The sequence below is a fragment of the Lissotriton vulgaris genome, chromosome 3_1 (assembly GCF_964263255.1).
Source record: "Lissotriton vulgaris chromosome 3_1, aLisVul1.2, whole genome shotgun sequence".
In the NCBI taxonomy this organism is placed as follows: Eukaryota; Metazoa; Chordata; class Amphibia; order Caudata; family Salamandridae; genus Lissotriton; species Lissotriton vulgaris.
The window spans coordinates 1856830727-1856855585 of record NC_141689.1 but is presented as its reverse complement, the minus strand read 5'-3'; the positions used below and the strand labels follow the sequence as shown (position 1 = coordinate 1856855585).

General features: G+C 45.1%; 1 protein-coding gene across 1 annotated transcript in view; it reads right to left on the bottom strand.

Annotated features, from left to right (window-relative positions):
- Positions 1 to 24859, bottom strand: part of TMEM131L (transmembrane 131 like) — a 580656-nt gene that overhangs the window by 146096 nt on the left and 409701 nt on the right. The window contains exons 17-21 of the mRNA XM_086962316.1: positions 24654 to 24792; positions 23263 to 23372; positions 7291 to 7363; positions 5619 to 5761; positions 5315 to 5457 (exon numbers count right to left, since the gene is read on the bottom strand). Coding sequence (XP_086818442.1) covers positions 5315 to 5457; positions 5619 to 5761; positions 7291 to 7363; positions 23263 to 23372; positions 24654 to 24792 — 608 coding nt within the window. The remainder of the gene's footprint in view (positions 1 to 5314; positions 5458 to 5618; positions 5762 to 7290; positions 7364 to 23262; positions 23373 to 24653; positions 24793 to 24859) is intronic.

The window sequence follows — 24859 nt, the reverse complement described above, 5'->3', positions numbered from 1 at the left end:
TAACACATAGTCATATTTTTCCACAACTATTTACGACAAATACCGCAAAATGCAAACAATCCATGAAATTAGGAGTATATTGAATATTGCACCAATCCCTACTCCCACACATTATAAATACTTTGGTATATACTCGCAGCATTACTGGAATTTATTTGTCAATTAAATAAAAAAAATACTAGGTTTACTCACTGAGATAACTACATGACTTCTGTTTCATATACTGTGCCAATTATTTGTTATGTTATGTACCCATCACTGTCCTACTACTCATCACACCTTAGATCGACTACTCTAAAACATTTTTTTTTTTAAAAAAACATTTTTTTAACACTACTTCCAGAAAAGGGATGTGTAATTATTTAATTATTTTAAGCTGGTACACAAGCACTTCAGCTATTTTTCTGCGGATGCTGCTGCACATCATTCAGATGTATCATCAGACTTTACTTTTAGTAATTTAAGGGATTGTTAGTTCATTTCCATAGAATGGATACCACTAGTGTAGAATGCATTAAACCAATATGGAGGTTCCTCGCCTCCCTCTTCTAAACAGTTATAAGTATTTCCCATTATTTATTGTGTGCATTACACTGTTACTTGAGCAATTAATTCCCACAATAGCTTACAAACAGTAATACCACACACCACCAAATACTTGTATGGTGTTTGCAGTGGGCATCTAATTTACTAATTTGCCATAAACGATGTAGAGTTGAAATTCTTTCTGATTTGTTTCATTAAAGAAATTCACCACAGCCAAATTTACACACTAGAATAAGAAAGATAGCATTGTTACCATTTTAGATTCAATACCTGGATCGACTCGCAGTTGTGTGCACAGCTTACGCAACACCACATTATTCATTATTCTAGTGTTTGAAAGACACCCCATTAGAATATATATATAATTATATAATTACATTATTAGAATTAAAAGAAACATTCAGAGGTACCTCTTACAGTCCAGTGTGGCACCACCCTCGGGTAACATGACTTTAGTTATATGCTGGGTAAATATAATCTTCAGTTGTTTGGTATATAGTCTCAGGGGTTTATTGGCAAAGGTAAATTTACAAGTGAAAAAATCTGCACATGTAAATTTACTGCTACTCTGTAGTAAACTTACTTCGTTTGAATACTCACAGTTTCAAAGTGCAAATTAACTACAAATTGTAGACTTACATGCCTCTGGAGCCTAATTATAAGCGTAAAGTTACTACTAGTAACTTTTCACATTTAGTCGGAATTCGTCATAACAGCAATTTCCGCCCTTTTCAAGCTCCTGTTCCAACACTGCTGTGCTGTTTTAAGGTCGCTTGGGAGAACGCCAGCACGGGCGGGAAGAATCATCACAATTTGGGAGAGCACTTCCAGCCCCAGGACTCTGCCACTCTGCTCTTCTGTCCCCCGCAATGGAGCTGCTATGCTTTGGGTTAACCATTTCAGTTGGGCTGCCAAATAATAAGTCTCGAAGTCTGGCACTGCCCATACACCCCCTCACCCCCCCCCTTTGAACGTGGACGCATCAAAACAGTCAGTGCCACTCGTCGCCTACCAACTCCACACAGAAAGCCTGTCACCATGGTCTTGAGTTGTTGAAAATAGCGTACCGGGATCCATACCAGCAGTGTCCCAAATTAGTACAACAGCCTCGGGAGGGCCACCATCTTGTGCATGGCCACTTGCCCAGCCAGTGACAGCGGGAGCGTTCCCCAAAAATCAAAACAACTCTTCAGGCCACTAATGGTTCTACCAATATTGCCCTCTAATTTTCTGTGTATGATACATTCTTGCTCCTAAGTATGTCAGGCATCTGTACTCCCACGTTACCCCGGTCATAACTTTCGGTCCATTTATAGCTCTGACGGTCGGGAACAAGCAGGACTTCGACCAGTTCACCTGCAGTCCTGCCACTGTACCTAGGCCATGAAGTAAATTTTTCGCCCCAAAAAGCGCTTCGTTCGAATTTGACAGAAACTTTAGCAGATCATCTGCATATAAGGCTATAAGGTGGATTTCTACATTCACTTTAGCCCCTACATTCACTTTAGGAGAGAGAAAGGACACCCTTGTCTCGTGCCCCAAGTCACATCACAGGTGTCTGAAATCAACCCTCCCGTTCTAGCTCTCACCGTAGAATGTTTGTATAATAAGGCCGTTCACTATATAAATTGGTCTCCAAGCCCGAATTTATACATTACATGGAACAGGTAAGGCCATTCAAGGCTATTGAGGATTTGGGAATTTAGAATATAGTTAAGATTAGAAGTAATACTGTAATGAACGTTATGCGATTGCGACACATATGAGGGGAGTGCTTTCTTACCTCCTTTTTGTTATGCGATGGGAGGGAGGGGTAGTCCCACATATAGAAGATTTCACTTGACTGTATAATTCACGACTATCATTGCATCCTTTGCTATGCATCTGCTCTCTTAATTGTATACATTATGTGTTTGTGCAGACTGGAAAATCTCAATAAAGTTTGTTTAATAAAAAAAAACAGTATAGATCTCCCTATTGCAATGGCAATTATAGAGAAACTGTAAAAAGTTTATTAAAATGTGAAAAATAATCAGGAAAAATATGTTTATGTTAAATATCAATAATAAAAAATTGCTAAGGTACAATTTAATTTTGAATTAAATATAATTTTATTTTGATATATTTATATTAAATATTTGTGAAGATTTATTAGAAATTCTACCCCAGTGAAAGGTTTATATTTATTATCTATTACTGAACGTTACATACAGAATTAATGTAATATAAATTGTTTTAAAAAATTAAATTCACATTTTAAATTAAAAGTTATCAAAATATTCTATTCCAAAAATATTTTTTGCATTTATATCAAAAAATGTTTACATTAAATTAAATTAGCAAGGCTGTTCCAACATCCGAAACATGTCAAGGCAGCACATAAATGAATAATGAAGTAGTAAATGCAACATAACTCTGGTGTCGGCGGCCTCTTTCCAGTAGAAAAGAAGAAAGGAAATGAAATATATACGGATGTAGCTGACTCCAAGAAGCACAGCGGTGGTCAGCATGAACGGAAGTTGGGATTAAATAAAATGTAAGTATCTTTTTAAATAGTCAAAATACATTAATTTAATTACATTATTCCCTATAGGGTTCTATTTTAAATCCTTATCGCCATGACATTATATGGGAGGGTGTTGCAGTTGAAGTGGCTGGCCATGTGTGGTGCTGTTCTTACTATATGTCTGAGGTGGAATACATTTACTGCTGCTTTGGGTCCTTTTTGGCTGAAGCAACTTTAGCAGTGCAATTTGTGAAATGCAATGGGTTTACTCTTTTGTAGGTGGGTGTCTCTACATCCCTAACTCCTCCTTAGGCCCCACTAAACCCTCACTCCGTACACCAGTCCCACTTAATACTAAGTATTCCCCATTTTATGCCACTACTCAGTCACTCTCATATTTACTAAGTAGTAAACTTACATGTGTGAGCTTCTACTCACAGAAGAGAAAAACCTGTAGGTTTGTGAACTGCATTTTATAGTAAGTGATACTACTTTTCTTCGGCTTTACATACTCCAACATGCAGTTTGTGAAACAGGCTTCCTTTGTAAATTCTGAATTTTCATTTGAGAATGAGGTTTTAATTATGTTCTGACTAAACAAACTCCTCTAAATGGAGAATAAATTGCTTAGAGAATTTGCGATCTGTGCAAATTCTGCTTGTTTTCTTTTCCTTCCTTCAAAGACTAGCAATTTGTTTACGGAGTTTGACATAGACTTCAAGTAGACCTGTGCATGAACTTTTTTTCTCAGACTACGTTGAGCTCAACTGAAGGGATTCTCTGCAATTACAACTAGGAAAGGTGAAATGGAGTTAAAAGTCTACATAAGTAAGTTGATGCACACAAGGGTCTAAATTGTTTTTTAATTCTTCGCATACCAAAAGAAATTCCAGATTATAATAATCACATATGGCACCACTCAACTAAAAAGGTATGCTTTTTCAGGAATTCAAAGTATCTTGTTAAAGTTAGATGTAGGGCTGAAAACTCAACAGCTTAAAGGACAGTCACTACCTCAGAAATATCTTAATATCTTCCCTGTCTATCCTCAAATATTTTTTTGGGGGGGTCCTGACGAGCGTCCAACTGCCATTGCATCATGATTGAGACAGCCCGACAAGTAGTCGGGGGGTCCCACCCTTCAGATTATGATGCGATCGCTGTGTAGATAATCAGAAACATCCCTTTTTCGATCGCGGCTTGCTCTGCGGCCCAGAAAAGGGCTGCAGCACAAGCAGCAATTGAAAAAGGGATGTTTCTAAACATCCATGCACTGTGTGGCTCAAGACCACATAGCAGGGGCCTACGGGGACCCTGCTAGGGGCCCCTAAAGTCCGTTTCCGACAGCCTCTCCATGGCAGTCGGACCACCTGTAAAGACTGTTGGAAACGGACATCCTAATCTCTATTGCGGTGCCTCCACTGACAGCGCCTCCATTGTAGGGATTAGACTCTGACCACCGCACTGACAGGCTCATTGATCCTGGCGGAGGAGGCATTCTTTGCCCCCGCCCAAATCGGACTGACCACCAGTATTGTAATCTGGTGGTCGGATCGCTGCCCTAGATGTTGGGTGGACCACCACCAACGGCCCCGTGACGGTCTGCCCGACATCGTAATCAGGCCCTTTGTGTCCCATGATATGCATTTTAATGCAATTTAGCTTATTCGCTGATTTTGTGCAAAATGCCACAGGTTTTTCATACTTAGGTGTGTGGTAAGATCCAGTATTTTAGTTGCATTTCCACAAGTGTCTGGTTAGGGTGGGACATCAACAAATTAATTTATGAAGCAATTATTTCTGTTTAGAAACAGACATTCAATGAAGGTGTTTTTACCACATCTGGCTGCTTGTCTATGCCTAACTTGTGAACACAGCTAGAAAATTAAAAATTGCTTGTTGTGGCTAATAGCATTGCCACCTGTGTCTTAAGATTCTGGAATTCCCTGGACCATTAACAAAATTTAGTGGCAATTTTTTTTTTTTTTAACCAGGCAATTCTGTCTCCGCGTTTTTAAATAATTATGAGGCAGCTTTGATATATATCTGAAGGCATCTGTTATTTTACATTCATACTTCAAGGGGGAAAATACTAGGCTTTGCGGATTTTCTCTTTTTTACTGGCTTTGACATAAAAACAAAGCCCAGGTCATCAAAATAATATCCAGGAGGCTATACTTGTAATGTGAGCTACACAATACAGGTGTACTCAAAGCTACTTCACATCATACTAAACACCAACAGAAGCAGTGTCATTCTCACGTTGTCTGCAGTCCATGAGTGTAGATTCAGGGACCTTGAAGCGCAGGGAGCCTCCTGTCCCAGGCAGTCTTCCACCGACCTTTAGAGATTCTCTGGCACCAAGGCCTTCTACAGTGACCACATCCAAAATAGTCAGGTTGTTCCTTTGACAAAAGAATTGGAAAGGTCAACAATACACGGCCATAATCACACACAGCACCACTCAGCAAAATTAAAAAACATGACATTTATTACATTTTAATTAAAATAATTGTACTCGCTCGGGACAACAATTAACTTTGTAAGTTCTACTGACAATACCTACCTGATCATGATAAGGGAGGTAACTTTCCTGCTGTGAGCTGGTGTAAATTTTACTCCAATTCTTCTGAACTCCCATGGCTTTAAGGTCAACTGAAGCACCTCAAGGCTTGATTTCATAGTGCTAAGATCATGCTGCTGACCATCCTACATAACAAAGAGAGACATTTAGTACAATGTCTAAAACATGGAGTACAAAATAGAGTCAAGCACTCTAAACTGTAACTTTTAAAAACTGATTAGAATGGGATCTATCTAAAGAGATAGGCATTTTAAAGGGGTGTCACTAAAGTATTAAAATTGAAAAGTTCTTCTGTGGAAGGAGCACTCATTTCATCCATATTAAAACATAGCAGACATTATCCTTTCCATCTTAATGTGACAATTTCCAAGCACACAATAAAAAACTATTGACAAAAGTAGCGAAATAATCGCTGCCCAAATATAAAGTAATTTAGTAAAAGCTGTAAAGGAATACACATTGGTAGTTTCATGACATTTTCACAGATAAGATCAATAGAGAGGTTGGAAGCAGAAACCTTTTCATGCGCATGTATAGTCAACATTTATTCGTCCATTGACTCATATTCAGGTTTATGACTTCCAGGGAACAAGCGTGCAAGACATATTGTTACCCTGAAAAGTACAAGGCAATACTGGTATGTTACCAGATTCAGTTTGAGGTGCACCCTTGAGCATGTGCAATAGGCCAACAGAGCAATACCATTAACAAGGGACCCAGAATATAGTTAAATAGTAGGTATTCGAGACAATGCATATGTGATCTTCGGGAGACAACAGAATACAATGCTCACAAGTTTACTAACTGGAGACCAAGCTGACTTTGGATAGCAAGTGCCCAGTTCCTGCTCAGGATTTAAAGGTGTTAATGAATCTTTTGAAGTACAGGAAACCAAACACTGAAACCAGCAGTGTGGCGCACTCATTTGTGGCTTATGGAGACAGTAGTGAGAACCTTGCATTTGTAATATTAGTCTTTTACCATGACACAAAGAAATAGATTGTGTCTTGGAGCACAGGGATATAAAAAGAGTTTACTCAGCTTGATAATCACAGCTAGTTTTCTTGCTTAATTACTGTCAGTGGCAAAACTCGAGGATGACACGGAGCATGGCCCTCTCTTTGTGAAAATAAAGTAACAAGAGGAAAGCACCCACGGCTGCACATGGAGAACAATAGTTTTTTGGTCTTTATGCAGAGGACCTTCTGAACCTTTACCAAACGTTTTGAAGATCCAGGTATAAAAAGGTGACGGATTACTCATCTTTGGCTGTGGCAGTTGTAGTGCACAGGCATCAAGAGCACTCGCGATTACAGGGTGGCCAACAGCAAACTGTGTTAGTCTACGGAAGGCTTTCCCTTTAGTGGATTGGCCGGCGCCTGCTGGAGTGGTTCTGTTTGGCAGGGACTGGAGCAATAGGTTAAGTCTTAAGTCTCTCTTCTTGGGCTGCACAAAAGAACTGAAGGAAACTAAGTGGACTGAATGATTTAGAGAAAATGGTGAATTCACTTTTGGAAATGGCTATCAAGTAAATCTAGAATTCTGTAAATCCCTGATCATTAAACCTTGACTGCAATTGAATACACAGGATGAAGCAATGTGTTTATTTTGCGATATTGTAATTTCTGCCTCGTCAAATATGAAAGAATCTTACCGACTGGACACACTCTTTTGTGAGTCGGAATTCGTCTGTTGTAACATTGATACTGTTCACATTTATGCCGAACCTTCACAAACATAGAAAATAATGTTTTGTCATAACACAAAAAAAAGGATAATCAGCAAATAGTCTAGTTAAAAATATATATATTCTATAAATATACACACATAAACACACACACACATTATATACATATATAGAGAAAAATATATTCACTCACACAATTAAGTGAACAGCAACGGCTGCCGCACAATTACAGTTGGGCATTTTAGAGAGCATGTAGTGTATGATATATCAGTGTGAATAGATTACGTAGCATTGATGGTGCTGACATTAAAGAACAAGTTACTTACCTTTAGTATCGATATATCTGTCAGAAACGTTTGTAGTGATAGATTCCTTACCTTAGAATTACCCCCAGGTGTCAGACTGGATCCGGAAAGTTTTCATCAGCAGTATCCCTGCACATCGGAAGGTGGCATTGTGCGGCTCCGCGTCCATCCGTGGCGTTGTGGTTGTAGAGATGATGTCGCAGCATCTATTTAGACGCTGTCCTCGCTAATGTCATTTCTGTACACTACTTTCTGTGCCAGAAAAAGCAGAGTCATGCAAAATACTGACTACTGGTGTCTTGAAACTAGGGTCCAGAAAGGGATTACCTTAACCCTAGAAATCAGTTCGCAGAACGGGGAGGATGGGTGGGGCGTTAAGGAATCTATCACTACTAATGTTTCTTACAGATACATTGTTACCGAAGGTAAGTAACTTGTTCATCTAAAAGAAACACAGAGATAGATTCTTTACCTTAGAATAGATACCCCAGCAATACCAACCCTGGTGGTGGGTCTGCGAACCAAGATCACACCAGGAAGTCTTGGAGAACAGAACGGCCAAAGAAGCCGTCTCTCCTTACTTGGCTGTCCAGGCAGTAGTACTTAGTAAAAGTGTACAGCGAGGCCCACTTAGCTGCCTGACAGATGTCTTGCAAGGGGACACCACGTCCCAATGCTGTAGTGGCTGCCGTCACCCTGGTGGAATGGGCACACATCCCCAACGGAGCTTCCTTTTTAGCCAGAGAATAACATGCTTTAATACACAAGACAACCCATCAGGAGATAGTCCGCCTATGTACGGCCCGTCCTTTCTTGGCGATAACATAGCCAAAAAAGAGCTGGTCATCCACCAGGAACTGTTGCGTGCGGTTCAAGTGAAACAAGAGCGCACTTTTTGGGTCCAGGCGGTGGCCATCAGGACTAACCTCCTGACAGAAGTGCTGGTCCAGGCTAAACACAGGGGCTCCTGTGGATAGGAATTTGTCCCGATGCGATCGCCCGGCCCCGGGCGACCCCATTTTCCTCTCCTAACACCCCACCCCAGAAAACTTGGTGGTCATTTCCGCACCCTCGAACAGGGAATCCAAGAGACTGGAACAATTTGGGAAGATTTTTTCTTCCTCCAGTTCAGGGCTGCGGTCTATGAACAATGCATGCCTCCTGGGCCGTTATTCCCACTCTGTGTGGGATACGGTGGCGCAGGTGCTGCTTCAGTGTCGGGAGGAGGCGCGGACTTTGCTCTTGAAGGCTATTGCTGAAGGGAGAGATGCAGCCAAGTTCACAATACAATGTGGCCTTGACACCGCGGACTCGCTGGGCAGGGCAATTTCCATGACCGTGGTGCTCCGGCGCCATGCCTGACTGAGGACTACTGGCTTCTCGAGGGTAGCCCTACACAACACCACTGCATAACTTGCACCCTCCTCTGTAGCCACAGTAAGTGAGTAAGCATGCCAAAGTCAAGGGAGGTGTCGAGACCACTGTCATCCCCCAATTCCTCTGCCCAGTCCAGGTCATACTCACACTGAGCTGTGAGAGGGTCCTCAGACCTCTCCCAGTCTTCCCCTTCCTCCGAAGGCTGATGTACAGGCCGAAAATAAGGAGGCTGGACATAGGGTTATGAAAGCCCCATCGGCATTGGCGTCGAGCTATGCTGTTCCGGCTCGTTGTCCATGTCTGGGCTGAAACTGGGGGTTACATCGTCCGAAACCACAGGCGATGTCTGAGGTGGTGCCGGTGGGGTCGACGTTGGTGGAGGTGTAACAAGGTCAACCGGCGTCGATCCGGATCCAGGTCTGGATCCTTGGTGGCCCTGCAGCGCCGGGACCAACAGCAATGCCGGAGCCGCCGACAGTAAAGGGCGAGAACCCCCAGTCGGGCCCGCGGGATCCGAAGGCGCACCGGCAGGGCCCGACGGCCCAAAGAGGCGGGCCATGGCTGACAAATTCCTGCAGCTGGACTGGAGTCGCCGATGTACCCGGGAAGGGCGGGAAGGCCGATGGCGACACCGTAGACTCTGCCAGAACTGCAGGGGAGGCGCCACCTGCACCCTCAGCAACGTCGGGCGAGCCGAAGTCATCAATCGATGATGCTTCATCGACTTCTTATGCTTTGTCTTACCTGACCCAGAGTGCGGAGACTTCAATCGAGAAGAACATTGGTGATGGCTCCGCGACAGGTCTCTTGACCTCCCACTGGACCAGGACCTTGATCGGCCCAGAGCCAACTGCCGTATCTCAAGCAACTTTCTGGACCGCTCCCGCAAAGTCTTAGGTGCAATGGCCCGGCAGTCGGGGCACGACTTGGGGTCGTAGTCGCGCCCCAGGCACTGGAGACACAAGCAGTGCGGGTCTGTCACTGACATCATCCGATGACAGTCCCCACAAGACTTGAAACCGGGCATCCCTCTGACACCAAGAGTCAATCAACTTGAAAAAACCAAGACAAAAAGCCTAAAAAAACGAAGTCAAAAAATGACTGGGGGTACCACTCTCTCCGGACCTGCGCTTGCTGGTGCAGAAAAAGGAAGAACTGACGTCAGTGCGCAAGGGCAGCGTCTAAGGAGCTGCCGCGACATCATCTCGGCTGCCACGACGCCAACCACGAACGCGGCACAATGCCACATTCCGAGGTGCAGGAGTACTGCTGACGAAAACTTTCCAGATCCAGTCTAACGCGTGGGAGTAATTCTAAGGTTAGGAATCTATCACTATGTGTTTCTTTCAGATAGAATTAACAAGTGAACAATAATTCAGGCTTACGGGTAGAAGACATTCCATACCCTTTCACATCTCCTCCATAAAGTGTGTATTATACAAGTCAAAGAAGAAGAGACCAAGTGCAAAGATACATGCCTACATTAATCAAGCACCCAACGAAACCCAATTACTACATGCAATAAGACTGCAGTAAGTGCCCATTCGGACCAAACTTTTATGAATATTATTTTAGCATTTCATCAACACTAATTTGAATGACATGGACACATTTGAAAGAATGTAGACAATATATAATAAAGGCAGCATCAGAAGAAAAATAAATATTTCAGCAGAGTTTTTTCCCAACTTGAAATGAAAACATACCATTTACTTCCCTTGCTGATTAACCATCTTTTCTGGAAATGAAGCTGCACTTTTATGCTCAGCCAGCTGCATCCTAAGTCATGCTCTTATACACACATGGTCCAAACACACCCTTTTTATGTGCACAAATCCTTAGTTACTCAAGCAGAAATACAAAAGAGGAAGTGCAAGCTTACATCTTTATGAGTGTATAAAGGTTCCCCTTTTCTAGAATATCCACACCCCAAACCCACACTGGAAATACTAAATTTAAGTTGCAGCAATCCAGACAAGTTTACACAAAAGGATTTTTAATCTCCCTCCCTGTTTAAACCATGTAGTAATAACTAAAAAACAAAGTTTATTTTCTCTGTGTAGTTATGTCTTTTCAAGTAACAAACAAGTTACTTACCTTCGGTAACGGTATATCTGCAAGAGACAGATTAGTTATAGATTCCTCACCTGTAGAATTACCCCCAGGCGTCAGACTGGATCCGGACAATTTTTTCATCAGCAGTACCCCTGCCTGTCGAAAGGTGGCGTTGGTCGACTCCGCGTTTGTCGTTGTGGTTGCCCGAATGACGTTGCGGTATCTACTTAGGGAGCCGCTTTCGCGCACTGACATCAGTTCTTTTACACACCATTCCACGCCAGAAGTGCAGAGCCATGCAAGACACTTACCACTGGTGCACAAAAAGAGTGCTCCGAAAGGTAGTCCTTAACCCTAGAAGTCAGTTCGCAGATAGGGGAGGATGTATGGGGCAGTAAGGAATCTATAACTAATCTAAGGGCCATATGTATGAAACTTTGGTTTTGCGATTCTCAAACAGCGATTTTTTGCGAATCGCTATTTGAGAACCGCAAAACGCTATGTATGTAGGATTTGCAAATAACTTTGTGAATCCTACATATTCCTTAATGGCACATTACAAATTGCGATTCGCAATTAAGGAATACCTCTCCATTAATTCCTCTGGGCCTAAAGGACCATAGGAATGAATCGGAAGGCATTCTTAATTTGCGATTCTCAATTAGAGAATCGCAAATTGAGAATGCAATTTCAAGGGTGACAGGGTGTCAAAAGAACACCCTGTTGCGTCCCTGAAATATGCATGTGTGCACATGTGGTACACATACATGCCCTAAGGGCATGTATGTGCACCATATGGCACTTTGAAAAATGCAAAAAAGTGCACTTTTTAAAAAAATTGCAAATTACCACTAACTTGAAGTTGGTGGCAATTTGCGATTCCTTATGGCCAAATTGCACTTTTTCTGGGCCTCTTACGTTGCATTTAAGGAATCGCAATTTGCGATTCCTTATTTTTCAAGGCTGTTTTCCATTCATACATCCCACTTAGCTAAATTGCAATCGCAAATGCCGAAATTCGGCAAATTTCGGCGTTTGCAATCGCAATTTTGAATGATACATATGGGCCTATGTCTCTTACAGATATATTGTTACCGAAACTAAATAACTTGTTCATCTGAAAGGGATAATTAGTTATAAATTCCTTACCTGTAGAATAGATACCCCAGCAATACAAACACCGGAGGTGGGTCTGCGAACTAAGTTCACACAAGAAAGTCCTGGAGAACAGAACGGCCAAAGAAGCCGTCTCTCCGGACTTGGCTGTCCAGGCAGTAATGTTTTGTAAACTTGTGCAGAGATGCCTGCGTAGCTCCCTGACAGATGTCATGGAGGAGGACTCCACGTCCCAAAGCAGTGGTAGCTGCCATCGCCCTGGTGGAGTGGGCACACAGATCCACAGGAGGCTACTTTGACAAAGAATAGCAAACTTTTATGCACAAAACGACCCACCTAAAGATCGAACGTTTGTGCACGGCCCGGCGATTTTTGGCACCCACGTAGCCAACAACGAGCGGTCATTGACCCGGATTTGCCTTGTGTGATCCAAATAAAAGGATAGTGCACGTTTTGAAACCAGAAGGTGGAGCCGCTCTTCCTCCTTAGAAGGATGCGGAAAGAAGGTGGGCAAAGGGATGGTTTGACCAATGTGGAAAAAAGTAACCACTTTGGGAAGAAAAGAAGGTTGAGTTCCAAGGACAACTTTGTCTGGATGAACAGCCAGAAAAGGACGTTTTGAAGAGCGAGCTTGGAGCTCACTCACCCTGCGAGCAGAGGTGATGGCAACCAAGAAATGCGTTACTTACCTATAACTGCAGTTATCCAGTATTGGTATCCTTCATAGATTCACATGCCTGAATCATTCCCAGTCAATGGTATGGGAGTCCCGGTACATAAATAAAGTAATGTCTCAGACATATAGAGTAATAGGCCAAGAGCCTCACATTAGTAACATAGCCATGTCCTTTTGTAAAAAGGACCAAACTTTGGAGAAGAGCCAATCAGCTATCACCACCATCTGGAACCTTCCTGGAAGGAGCTCTAGTCCCTCAGATTTTCGTAAGTACAGTGCTAAGTAGTTGCATTACTGAGAGGACTCGGAGAGCATTTCCAGGGGAGGTGGGTGGGTTGCATGTGAATCTATGAAAGATACCAATACTAGATAAATGCAGTTCGAGGTAAGTAACCAATTTCTTATCCAGTATTAGGGTATCTTTCATAGATTCACATGCCTGAATCAGAGTAGTAGGCAATGATAAGCACATTTCTGATGGTACGGTATCAAAAATTCACCAGATAATAACATATCAATGTGAAACATAGAAAGTACCAAAATGCAATGAAAGAGAATAGTAAGGAACACAATAGAGAAATGTGCGTATAGAAGGAAGGATGGCGGGATGAAGAAAAAAGGCTCACCGCTAATGAAATAGATGACGGAGCACAGCCTGTCCCACTGCAGCATCCTTCATGAGTTCTGTATCCAAGCAGTAATGCTTGGTAAATGTATGAGGCATCTTCCATGTCGCTGCTCTGCAGATGTCTGTAATGGGCACTCCTGCTACCATGGAGGTAGAAATCTTCAAAAATGGGCTTGAACCCGCTTGCAGGTGACAAAAACATAATAGCTGCAGAGATCCATCGAGAGATACTTTGCTTAGTGAGCGGAAGACCTGTCCTAAGTCGACTGAAAGCCACAAAGAGTTGGTTGGATTTACGAAATGTCTTTGTCCTGTCCCTGTAAAATTTAAGGCAGCTTTAAGGTCTAGGGAATGTACAGTTCTTTCTGCCGCCGTTTGAGGGTTTGGAAAAAAGGATCGCAATACTATAGGCTCGTTGAGATGTATGTCTGACAGGACCTTAGGCACAAATTTAGGATTTGTTCGTAGTATGACTTTGTCGTGTTTGAATTGAAGGAAAGGGTCTTGAATTGAAAATGCATGAAGTTCACTTACTCGCCATGCCGAGGTAAGGGCTAGAAGGAGCGCCATTTTCCAGGAGAGATACTTAAGATCAGCTCTGTGTATCGGCTCAGAAGGGTGTTTCATAAGCTGGGCAAGAACTGTGTTAAGTTGCCAAGTGGGAGGTAAAGCCTTTACAGGAGGAAATGTCCTGAATAGGCCTTTGAGAAACTGTTTAATCAACCTACTGGACCAAAGAGAGGGGCCTGCAGAGGATCTTCTGAAACAGGATATCACTGCTAGGTGAACCTTAATGGAAGCGTGTCTAAGAACTGAATTCGCCAGATGGAGAAGGTAAGGCAATATTTGTTCCAGAGAAGATGAAAGTGGGTGTATCTTTTTCGTCTTGCACCAGATGCAGAACCTCTTCCATTTTAAGGAATATGTTTTGTTGATACTGTTGGCTCGAGCCCGGGCCAGAACTGCCCTGCTGTCCGGAGGAATGTCTAGGCCATGGAATTCTCTAAACTCAGAAGCCAAGCCGATAATTTGAGTGATATTGGATCCGGATTTTGGGCTTTTTGCTGGCTCATTGTGAGAAAAGAGGGAAACGGTTTCAACTGGATCAGCGGTTCCAGGGAGAGAAGATGAAGCTCCGTGAACCAGTGTTGGCGCGGCCATGCTGGAGCTATCAAGATGAGGAGAGTGCAAGGTTCCGCTTTCAACTTCCTGAGGACCCTGGGAATCAGGGGAAATGGAGGAAAAGCGTACGCAAAGATGTGGAACCATGCGATTGAAAAGGAAGTCCCTGGAGATCCCTTTTGGGGACACCAGCTTGCGAAGTGTTGGCATTTGGCGTTCTGCTTGGTAGCGAATAGGTCCAGGTGAGTGATGCCCCATTGAGAGAAAATGCAGTTTAGAGTCCGTTGATTCGACTCCCATTCGTGCCACATTGTTTGTTGTCTGCTTAGTGAGTCGGCGAGAACATTGTCTGTTCCTGGGACATACTCTGCCCGAAGGGAAATGTTGTGATGAAGCAACCAGTTCCAGTTTTTTGTGACTCGTGAGAGATTGTCAGAGAACGAGTCCCTCCCTGTTTGTTTAGATAGTGCATTGTCGTGGTATTGTCCGCCCGCACAAGGACTAGAGAATTCTTAATCCTTGGAAGGAATGCCAGAAAAGCCAGATAGACAGCTCGCAGCTCGAGGAGATTAATGTGAAGCTTCCATTTGGAAAGGGACCACTTTCCGCTGACCTGGAGTTCTTGGAGGAAAGCTCCCCAACCTTCCAGGGACGCATCTGTTGTGATGGTAAGTGGAGCAGCTGGAAGCAAGAAAGGCTCCGAGGGCGAGTCCACCACCGTAGAGCCTTGACCATCGGAGGGATCACCCGGATGACATGGTCGAATGACCCTGTACATTGGACCCATTGAGCCGATAGCGCCTCTTGAAGAGGGCGCATGTGTAGTGAAAGTGCGGAACCTGTAGAATTCAGGAAGACATCATCCTGAGAAGGGATTTTAAAAGGTGCAGTGTGAGAGACTTTTTGGATCTTATGTGATTTGCCAAGTAAAGAAGTCTGTCTTGTCGCTCTTGCGACGGAAAAGCTTTCTTCTGGATCGTGTCGAGAGTATCACCCAGGAAAGTTATTTGCTGGGAAGGCTGGAGGACGGACTTGTCCTGATTGAGAGTGAGTCCCACGCGATCAAAAAGCTGTAGACAGGCGTCGGAAGACCTGGTCGCGCCTTCTAGAGAGGGTGTGTTGACGAGCCAGTCGTACAGATATGGAAAGACTTGGTGTTGCTGTCTGAGATATGCAGCCTCCGGAGAAAGGCACTTAGTAAAAATGCATGGCGCCGATTTGAGCCCAAAAGGCAGGACCCGAAATTGGTAATGTCTGCCCGCCACTGCAAACCTCAGAAACTTTTTGTGATTCCAGTGGATAGGGATGTGAAAATAGGTGTCTTGAAGATCTAAGGACACCATGCAGTCATTTGCGTTGAGAAGTTGCAGCACCTCTTGAATGGTAACCATGCGAAAAGACTGCTTCTTTAAAAAAGTTGAGACTTCTCAAGTCTAGGATTGGCCTCCATTTCTTCTCTTTTTTTCGCACCAGGAAAAAACGGGAGTAAAACCCCTTCCCCTTTGATGAGGAGGACCTCTTTCTATAGCTCCCTTCCAGAGCATAAGTGAAAGCTCCAGGAGTAGAGGACGTAGGTTTTTGTGAAGCAAAGGTCGGGGAGGGGTTTGAGGAGGAATTTGAATGTACTCCAGCGAGTGTCAAAATTGAACCAGCTGAAGGCCCTAGCGGTCTGTTATCTTTTTCCAATTGTGTAGAAAATTAGGAATTCTTCCTCCAACTCTGGAGGGTGGAAAGGAAGTGGAGACCGGTGGCAGTAAAGAGTCATTGTCGCCTAGCGGCGTCTTTCTGTCGACCACCTTTTCCTCGAAAGGAGGACTTAGTGTAAGACGATTGTTGACGCTGCTGGTACTGTGACCGGTATTGCTGATTTGAAGAATAGGTAGTGCTGGTAGTCTCCTCTTGTAGAAGACTGTCCCCTTCCTCTCAAGCCACGAAAAGGAGGGCTTTGGAATTGAAGGGTACCCAAAGCCCTAGCTGTTTAGGTATCCTTTTTTATGCCCTGAAGAGCTTCATCGATATGTGTGCTGAAAAGAAGCTGACCTTCGCAGGGCATGTCATGAATTTTAGTTTGTACTTCCAGTCGGAATGGCGCCGCCCTCAGCCAACCTTGGCGCCGTAGTACAGCAGCACCGTTCAGTTGGCGAAAACCAGTTGAGGCGATATCCATCGCACAATCGATTATTTCGGACACCGAACGTTCGCCATCCAGCAAGATCTTTTTTGCTTCTTCCTTCGAATCGTCCGCAAGGCCCCGAATTATGTGGCAATGTCTGCCCACATATGTCGACCATAGCGTCCTAACAGTGCCAAGGAGTTTGAAGCACGCACTGTTAATGCCAACATGGACGAGAAACATTTCCCAATATTATCAAGTAGTCTACCTTCCTTGTCTGAAGGAGCAGCCAGCGGTGCAGAAGGATTTTTAGATTTCTGCTGAGTGGATTGTGTGATGACTGAGTCGAGTTTGGGGTGTCCGGTCAGGCATGCTGGAGCGCTTGCGGAGCCCTGTATTTCTTGTCCAGCCGCGGTAGCACCTGCAGTAGCGAATAAGGGCTGTGCCTAATCTTTACACCCTGATCCCATATATAGTCAATAATCGGTATAGATCCGACAGATTTTTTAAAAGGTTCCTTTAAGTCATAAAGGAAGCAATCCTGTTGTGAAAGCATAGGTTTCTGGAAACGCTGTGCCGCTCTTTCCAGGATGTTACGGAAGACCCCGATATCCTCAGGAGGCGAGTCAGCTTGAGTAGGCACCGGAGATACTGGACAGGGAATTACATTATCATCCCACTCATCATGTGTCGATTTGGAATCATGAAGTTCCCCTTCCTCATGTGGATCCTCCTCCTCATCATCCTTGGAAGGCGGAGGCAGTGAGGTGGTAGCCCCAGGTTGTAAAGTCAGGGGTGAAGGCCGTGGTCTTGGTGGCGGAGAGGCTACTGGAGGAGGAGGAGACGTAGCGGAAGTTGGAAACCTCTGCTTATAATCAGTAATTAGAAATTGGAGGTCGGAAGCCAGGGACACAGGTAGGCAAACCATAGGAGGTGGAGGTGGATGGCACTCTTCAGGGTAATCCACCTGTTCCTCCTTCTCTTGGTGATCATAGTCCGAGCTGTTGTGGTACTGGACGTGAAGATCAGATGGGCTTGTTGCTGTTCTGAACATACTGCCATCATCAGAATCTTCCTCCTCCATGAGGTGAGTAGGAGGTAAAGGTTGGACCCTACTAGGGGAAGTCAAGGCCGGTGTCAGCGTGCGTTTTGTAATCTTGAGGTGGACATACACACTGTGTAGCTTGGGTTCTGTTGTCGTCGACGAGCCAGTCGACAGAGTAGTCAACGGCGGAGCGTCGACGGGCACCATTGTTGGTAAAAGCGACGGAGCTTCCGTCGACAGAGCTGTAGTCGACGGTGTTGACGTCGATGGGGTCCTCGTCGACGACGGGGTAGACGTCGACTGAATAGTCTTCGTCGACGAAGGCGTTGACAAGCTCGTCGGCAATCGTAGTGTCAACGCTGGCTTCGACGTCGCCGATTTCTTTATTTTTATCGCCGGCGAGACAGACTTACCAGCCGTATACGATGAAGTGGTCGTCGTTGACATAGACCAAGTTGTAGACGCGACAGAAGTTGAGACTGTCGTCATCGAAGAGGTTACAGTCAAAGATGTAGATGGAGATTCCCTTGTCGTTGAAGCCACCGTCGGCGAGGCCGTTGTCGATGAGGTGGAAACAGGCTTCTTAAAGGTGTAAAGAACTTCCGGAGGAGAAACATCTGTCATTACAGCCTTAGGATGTGCCTTGGAAGACTTTTTGTGCGTCTTCATTTGAGGTGGCTGCAATGAAGGTCCTGGAGAGGCCACTCTGGGTCTTTTCTGAGAGGGATGTGAAGACTTGGAGGAACATTCACTCTCCTCAGAAGACACGGCTTGGTCTTTACCTTTAAGCCTCTGCAGCCAAATTAAGAGGTACAACATACCTTACAGTCCTTTGAAGAGTGATCTGGGTAAAGGCAGTAGAGACCGTCCTTGTGGTGGTCATCAACATGAAGTCTCTTTTTACCACAGGAAGCACAGGACCTAAAAAGGCCTTTTTTTAGAAGTATCTGCCATGAAGAACTTGAGAACTCCACAAAGAAGATGGAATTTTGAAGAAAAAAGCACTGAAAATCCCGAAAATAAGGAAAGCTGAGCAGAGCTCAGAGGAGACTCCCTTAGCACGACATGCAGTAGAAAATCTGAGGGACTAGAGCTCCTTCCAGGAAGGTTCCAGAGGGTGGTGGTAGCTGATTGGTAAAAAGGACCAAACTTCGGAGAAGAGCCAAAGGACATGGATATGTTACTAATGTCCTCTATATGTCCAATGTGACATTACTTTATTTATGTACCGGGGACTCCCATACGGACGACGGGGAATGATTCTGGCATGTGAATCTATGTAAGATACCCTAATACTGTATAAAAACGCAGACTTTAAAGTTAAAAGTCTGAGAGGACAGTTATGTAGCGGCTCAAAGGGAGTGCACATAAAATAAGTTAGAACTAAGTTCAAGTCCCGCTGGGGCATTACAAATGGATTAGGAGGAAAGAGTTGAGTCATACCCTTAAGGAAGCTTTTTACAACAGGGGACTTGAAAAGAGAAGGCTGATCAGGAAACCTAAGAAAGGCTGAATTGGTTGAGAAGTAGCCCTTTATTGTGCCCAGAGCAGATCCCTGCTGGGCCAAAGAAAAGAGGAACATGAGAACCTCAGAAAGAAGGGCAGAAATGGGATCCACAGCCTTTGCTGTGCACCATGCCACAAATTTGTTCCATCTGCAGGCATATACCGTCTTAGTGGAGGGACGCCTGACTGCCAAGTTGACATCACAGACTTCGGAAGGGAAGGTCGAAAGCTGTCAACTCTCGCTGTACAATCTCCACGCAAGGAGGTGGAGGCTGGACAGGTTTGGGTGGAGGACCATCCCCTGCTGCTGTAACAGAAGATCCTTCTGAAGAGGCAGTCTGATCAGAGTATTGAAGGCCATGTGTAACAGCGCGGGATACCAAACTCTTCGTGCCCAATCCGGAGCCACAAGAATGACTTGGGCCCGGTCGCGCTTGATCATCCTCAGCACTCTGGGCAGAAGTTCTAGAGGCAGAAAGGAGTATAGAAGACCGCAACTACATTTGCGACGAAAAGCGTCGTCTAGCGACTGCCACCTTGGAAATTTCAATGCGCAGAACTGCAGACACTGCACATTCTCTTCGGTGGTGAATAGATCTAGCCAAGGCTCTGTCCACTGCTGAAAGAGACCTTGCACCACCTCAGAGTGAAGACACCATTCGTGATCCATCATGCACCTGAGGCTGAGTTAGTCCGCCCTGGCGTTCAGAGAACCTTCCAGGTGTTGAACCACCAGGGATATATACCTGATGTTCTAGCCATTTCCAGAGACGGAGAACCTCTTGACATAGGGTCCACGACCCCACCCGCCCTGTTTGCTGCAGTACTACATGGCAGGGGGGTTGTCCGTGAACACCTGAACTATTCTTCCCCGGACAGAGGGAAGGAATGCTTTTAGTGCAAGACCGAAGCTCCAGAAGGTTGATGTGAAACCCGTACTCTGCCGGAGACCGGAGTCCTCTGATCTCCGCCTCTCCCATGAGGCCCCCCCACCTCACCCAGAAGTGATGCATCCATCACTGAGAACTCTGGTTGGGGAAGGGAGAGGTATCAGCCGTTGACCCAATCCTGGTTCATTAGCCACCACTGCAATTGTTGTGCAGTGCCCTCCGATATCTGAATGCAATCAGACAGATTCCCCTGATTCTGTGCCCACTGAAACTTTAGGTCCCACTGCAGAGCCTGCATATACCACCTGGCATGATCTACTAGCAGGATGCAGGAGGCCATGAGGCCCAGCAGTTTCAGGGTCATTCTGACTGAAACCCGGGCTAGAGGCTGAAAGATCGGAATCATAGCCTGAATATCCCGATCTCTCTGCTCCTCGGAGGATAAGCCCGAAACTGCGTTGTGTCCAGAACCGCTCCGATGAAAAGGAGCCTCTGAGGGGGTATAAGGTGGGACTTCAGCACGTTAATAGTGAATCCCCAGCGAGTTCAAGAGGTCCGCCATAGTCTGGAAGTGGGAGACGACTGCCTGGGACGAGCCCGCCCTCAACAGCCAGTCGCCGAGATAGGGGAAGACGGGAACCCCTGATCTGCGCAGATGCGCTGCGACCACCGCTATCACCTTCGTGAACACCCGAGGGGCGTTGGTAAGCCAAAAGGGGAGGACAGTGAACTGAAAGTGCTCGTGTCCTACTGTGAACCGCAGGTAACAAAGGAGGGTCTTCAGGACGGGGATGTTAAAGTAAGCGCCCTGCAAGTCTAATGCTACCATCCAGTCTCCATGGTCGAGGGCAGACAAGACCTGAGCTAGAGTCAACATTTTGAAATACCCCTTCCGGAGGAAGCGGTTGATGTTCCTGAGATCCAAGATAGGATGCAGCCCTTTGTCCTTCTTTGGCACCAGAAAGTAGTGGGATAGCAACTACGATCTACTTCTGGGGCAGAAACTCGCTCAATGGCTCCATTGGCCAAGAGAGCTGTAACATTATGTTGGAGAAGGACTAGATGATCCTCCGACATGCAATGGTGCTGAGGTAGCAAGGATGGAGGGGCAGTCTCGAAGGGGAGGGAGTAGCACCTTCGGACGCACCTTCGGACCATCTGCAAAGCACATCTGTCTGGCGTGATGGTGCGCCAGTGGGGGAGGTGATGGCGAATCCTGCTGCCCACTGGCGATTGGTGCCCTTGAAAGGTCGGACTAGGAGGGTTTAGAGGCCGCTGCAGATGGGGAGCTGGTGGACTGGCCCGCTCACTGGCCCCCCGACCCACAACGGTGGGTCTCAAGTCCTCGGCCACTCAGGGGCTGAACAGCTTTCGCCGGCCAGTGGCTCTGGGTGGAATGTGGCGGGGGAACCCTTCCATAGCCATGAAAGGGGCGAAAGGCAGACTGCGCAGGGCGGGTGGTAGAGAGGCCCAAGGACTTGGTCGTAGCCCAGAGGTCCTTGCAGCGCTCCAGCACATTGTCCGATTTGTCGACAAACAAGCGACAGCCATCAAAAGGCATGTCCAGCAAGGTAGCCTGGACATCCCCTGAAAAACCAGTCTACCTCAGCCAGGCGTAGCGTCGAAGGGCTACAGACGTTGAAATCATCCTGCCTAGCGAGTCGGCGGTGCCCAGTCCACATCTGATGGTAAACTTGGCAGCGTCTCTCCCCTCGGCGACTGCACAGGAGAGCACGGCCCGGGCCTCCGCTGGGCACTGTGGCATCACCTGCACTACCGTATCCCACACAGAGTGAGTGTAAAGCCCAACAGACATGCAGTGTTTAACGATTGCTGTCCCAAGCTGGAGTAAGAAAACCACTTCTTCCCAATATGGTCCAGCTTTTTGGATTCCCCATCAGGTGGTGCGTTCGGGAATGTGCCTTTGGACGTAGAGGCTTGGACCACCAAGGTCTCAGAGTTGGGGTGTTGGGAGAGGAAAGAGGGGTCTAGTGGAGCCGGGCGGTGGTGTCGAGCAATCATCCAATTGACAGGATGATGTGTTGGGGCTTGGACCAGTTCCCCAAAAGGATGTCAGTAAGGGCTTCATTGAAAGGCAGCAGGGGCTCTGAAGAGGCCGCTGCCGGTTGAAGCAACTCCACCAGGAGATTCATCCTGACCGCCACCGTAGGTAGCTCGAGGTTGAGGAGCACGACTTGGGATCTTGCTCGCGCTCCCGGAACCACAGGCACACACTGTGCGGGTCCGTAACAGACTTCAACTTGCGACAGTTGTCGCAAGCCTTGAAGCCGGGCTAAGGACGATTGGACATCCCTGCGTGCACCATGAGTCAGAAAGTGACTGGAGGTACCTTTCTCTCCGGATCTGCGCTGGAAGGAGCGGGAAAAGAAAGAACTGACGTCAGCGTGCGAGGGCGGCATCTAAGTAGATACCGCAATGTCATTCCGGCGACCACAACACCAACGCCGAACGTGGAGTCAACTGACGCGCAAGGGTAGTGCTGAAGAAAAAATTCTACAGGTGAGGACTAATTGTCTCTTTCAGACACTTAATTTGCAATTAGTTGCAGTCGCTGGCAAATCCATCCCCATGGGAAATGTCTGAAGACAACCTATTTACCTTCAAGCAAGTTAGTTATACTTGCTTCCCCAGTGCAGCAATCTTCATCATTATTGTTATTATTGTAGGTGCCCCAAGTTTTCCCTATGAGCCTGCTGCAAAATGCCAGGACTGAGAAGCATCAAGGCTGTCTAGTCCTTTATCCCCCAACCCTAAAGTTCCAGGTCTTTATCTCATGTTAGAATGTTCTTTGTCATCTCTGCTTTCTCCCTTTATGTGATTTCCATCTTTCTCTTCCCCTTCTTCCAGTCTCCTTTTTCTGACTCTCTCTCTTGCTCTGATGAAAAATATGTCCCCCAAAACGATTGCTGGGGCACACCACCTGCAACCACGAGCAAAATAAATGAAGCACTGTGCATCGCACTTGTGTATCCCACCTATTTCCAGAACAGCACTCCACTGCTTAACATGCAGATTTTCACTTTTAAATTGTGCATACAGACATACAAAGATATATATTTAAAAAAGAGCCATGCTTAATAAATACCATTTAGTGAGCAGGTCCAACGCAGGCTGAGGGGTGGGATAGCTGGATAGAGGTAGAAGTTGCACAGTAACAAACAAGGAGGATGGGTTCCTCAGAGTAAAATACCCTACCTAAAAGAAGGGTTGCAAACGAAAGACATGTTTTTTTCATTTAAAAGCATAATCACAAAAATTGCACTGTAATATCACACCTGCCTCCCTAATGTAACATGGGGGTTTAGAATAAACCACACTGTCAAGACTACAAAAGGATTTGCTAGCATCATCCTTCTAAAGCAAAGCTGATATTAGCAACACCTGAGCAAATGAGCTTCAAGTAGTATCAAACATAAAAAAATACATTTTAGCAGCACTTTCATTGCTAAAAAAAAAAAAGGAGCTTTGAATGAGGCTTATACATGTGTCATGGTCAACCACGCAAGCCTGAAGGAGATCTCATTCTGTGAAAGAGAAAGACAACGAGCACACACTGTATATTTAGATCACTCAAACACAGAACACTGGCGCCAATCCAAACACAGTCCCCCACTTTTATAAAACATCAGACTGGAATCTGTTTCAAATATTCAGGGGCAGAATAAGCCAACTCTAAAGGAACACCAAGAATGGAGTTATCCACTTACAAGTCACAAATCAGGTTAATAACTGCACATCTTGCGTTCCTCATCTTAAGGTGTCATTTTCATTTTGAGAACTACAATAGACAAAAGAATATGTGCTCCTCTTCTGTCCTATCTGAATACACATACTACTGAAGATATATTTGAATGGTGCACTCTAATGTGTCAAAGATTCCGTTCTGAATGTCTAAATGTCAGATTTCTAAGGTTTATTGGGTACGAGATGACCAGGGAGGAACAAAAAGAGCATACAAGTTGAAAGGGAGCACCAATAAGCCTGAGCAATTGGGACTAATTACAACAAAAGATAGAAGAGAGAGGGGAGTGTCAGTAAGGGAAGCTATACATGTGTAGATGAGAAAGATTATGATAGAGAAGCGAGGTGCACAAGGGGGATATTTAAAAATAAACATGAGAAAGGTGACCGGACAATCAGGCTAAAACTGATTAAACACCTAACAAAGCTCTCATCCCGGTTTCCTTATCTTGTTAAATAGTGTCTACACATTTACAAATTGTGCGTAGCATCCAGAACACTGGGAAGGCAAGCACAAGTTTGCAAGTGATACAATGGCAATAATTGTATTTAACATTTTGCTCCAAAATTATTTCCCTGCATATCAATAAGCAATTCAAATCAACAACCTTAGCAATTTAACATTTTGCCATGTTAAAACAAGTATCCTTACATAAAAAGCATATTATAATATATAAACAAATAGCGTTTAAAGCTACTATGGATTTATTTCCCCCTACAAAGAATATTCCTTACCGTACTATTTTTCAGTGCAGTGGTACTGAAGTTTAGTGCGAATCCAGGCTCAGAAATCAAATGAGGCCAAAAAAAGGCAAAAGAACCTTTCTCGATTTTCTTCTGGTCAATGTCCTTCGTCCTGATCAAAAAATGTTTCCTGTGGGATTCAATAAAAGTACAAAGTTAATGTGTAAACAAATAGATCAGTGGATTTCTTATGCCGA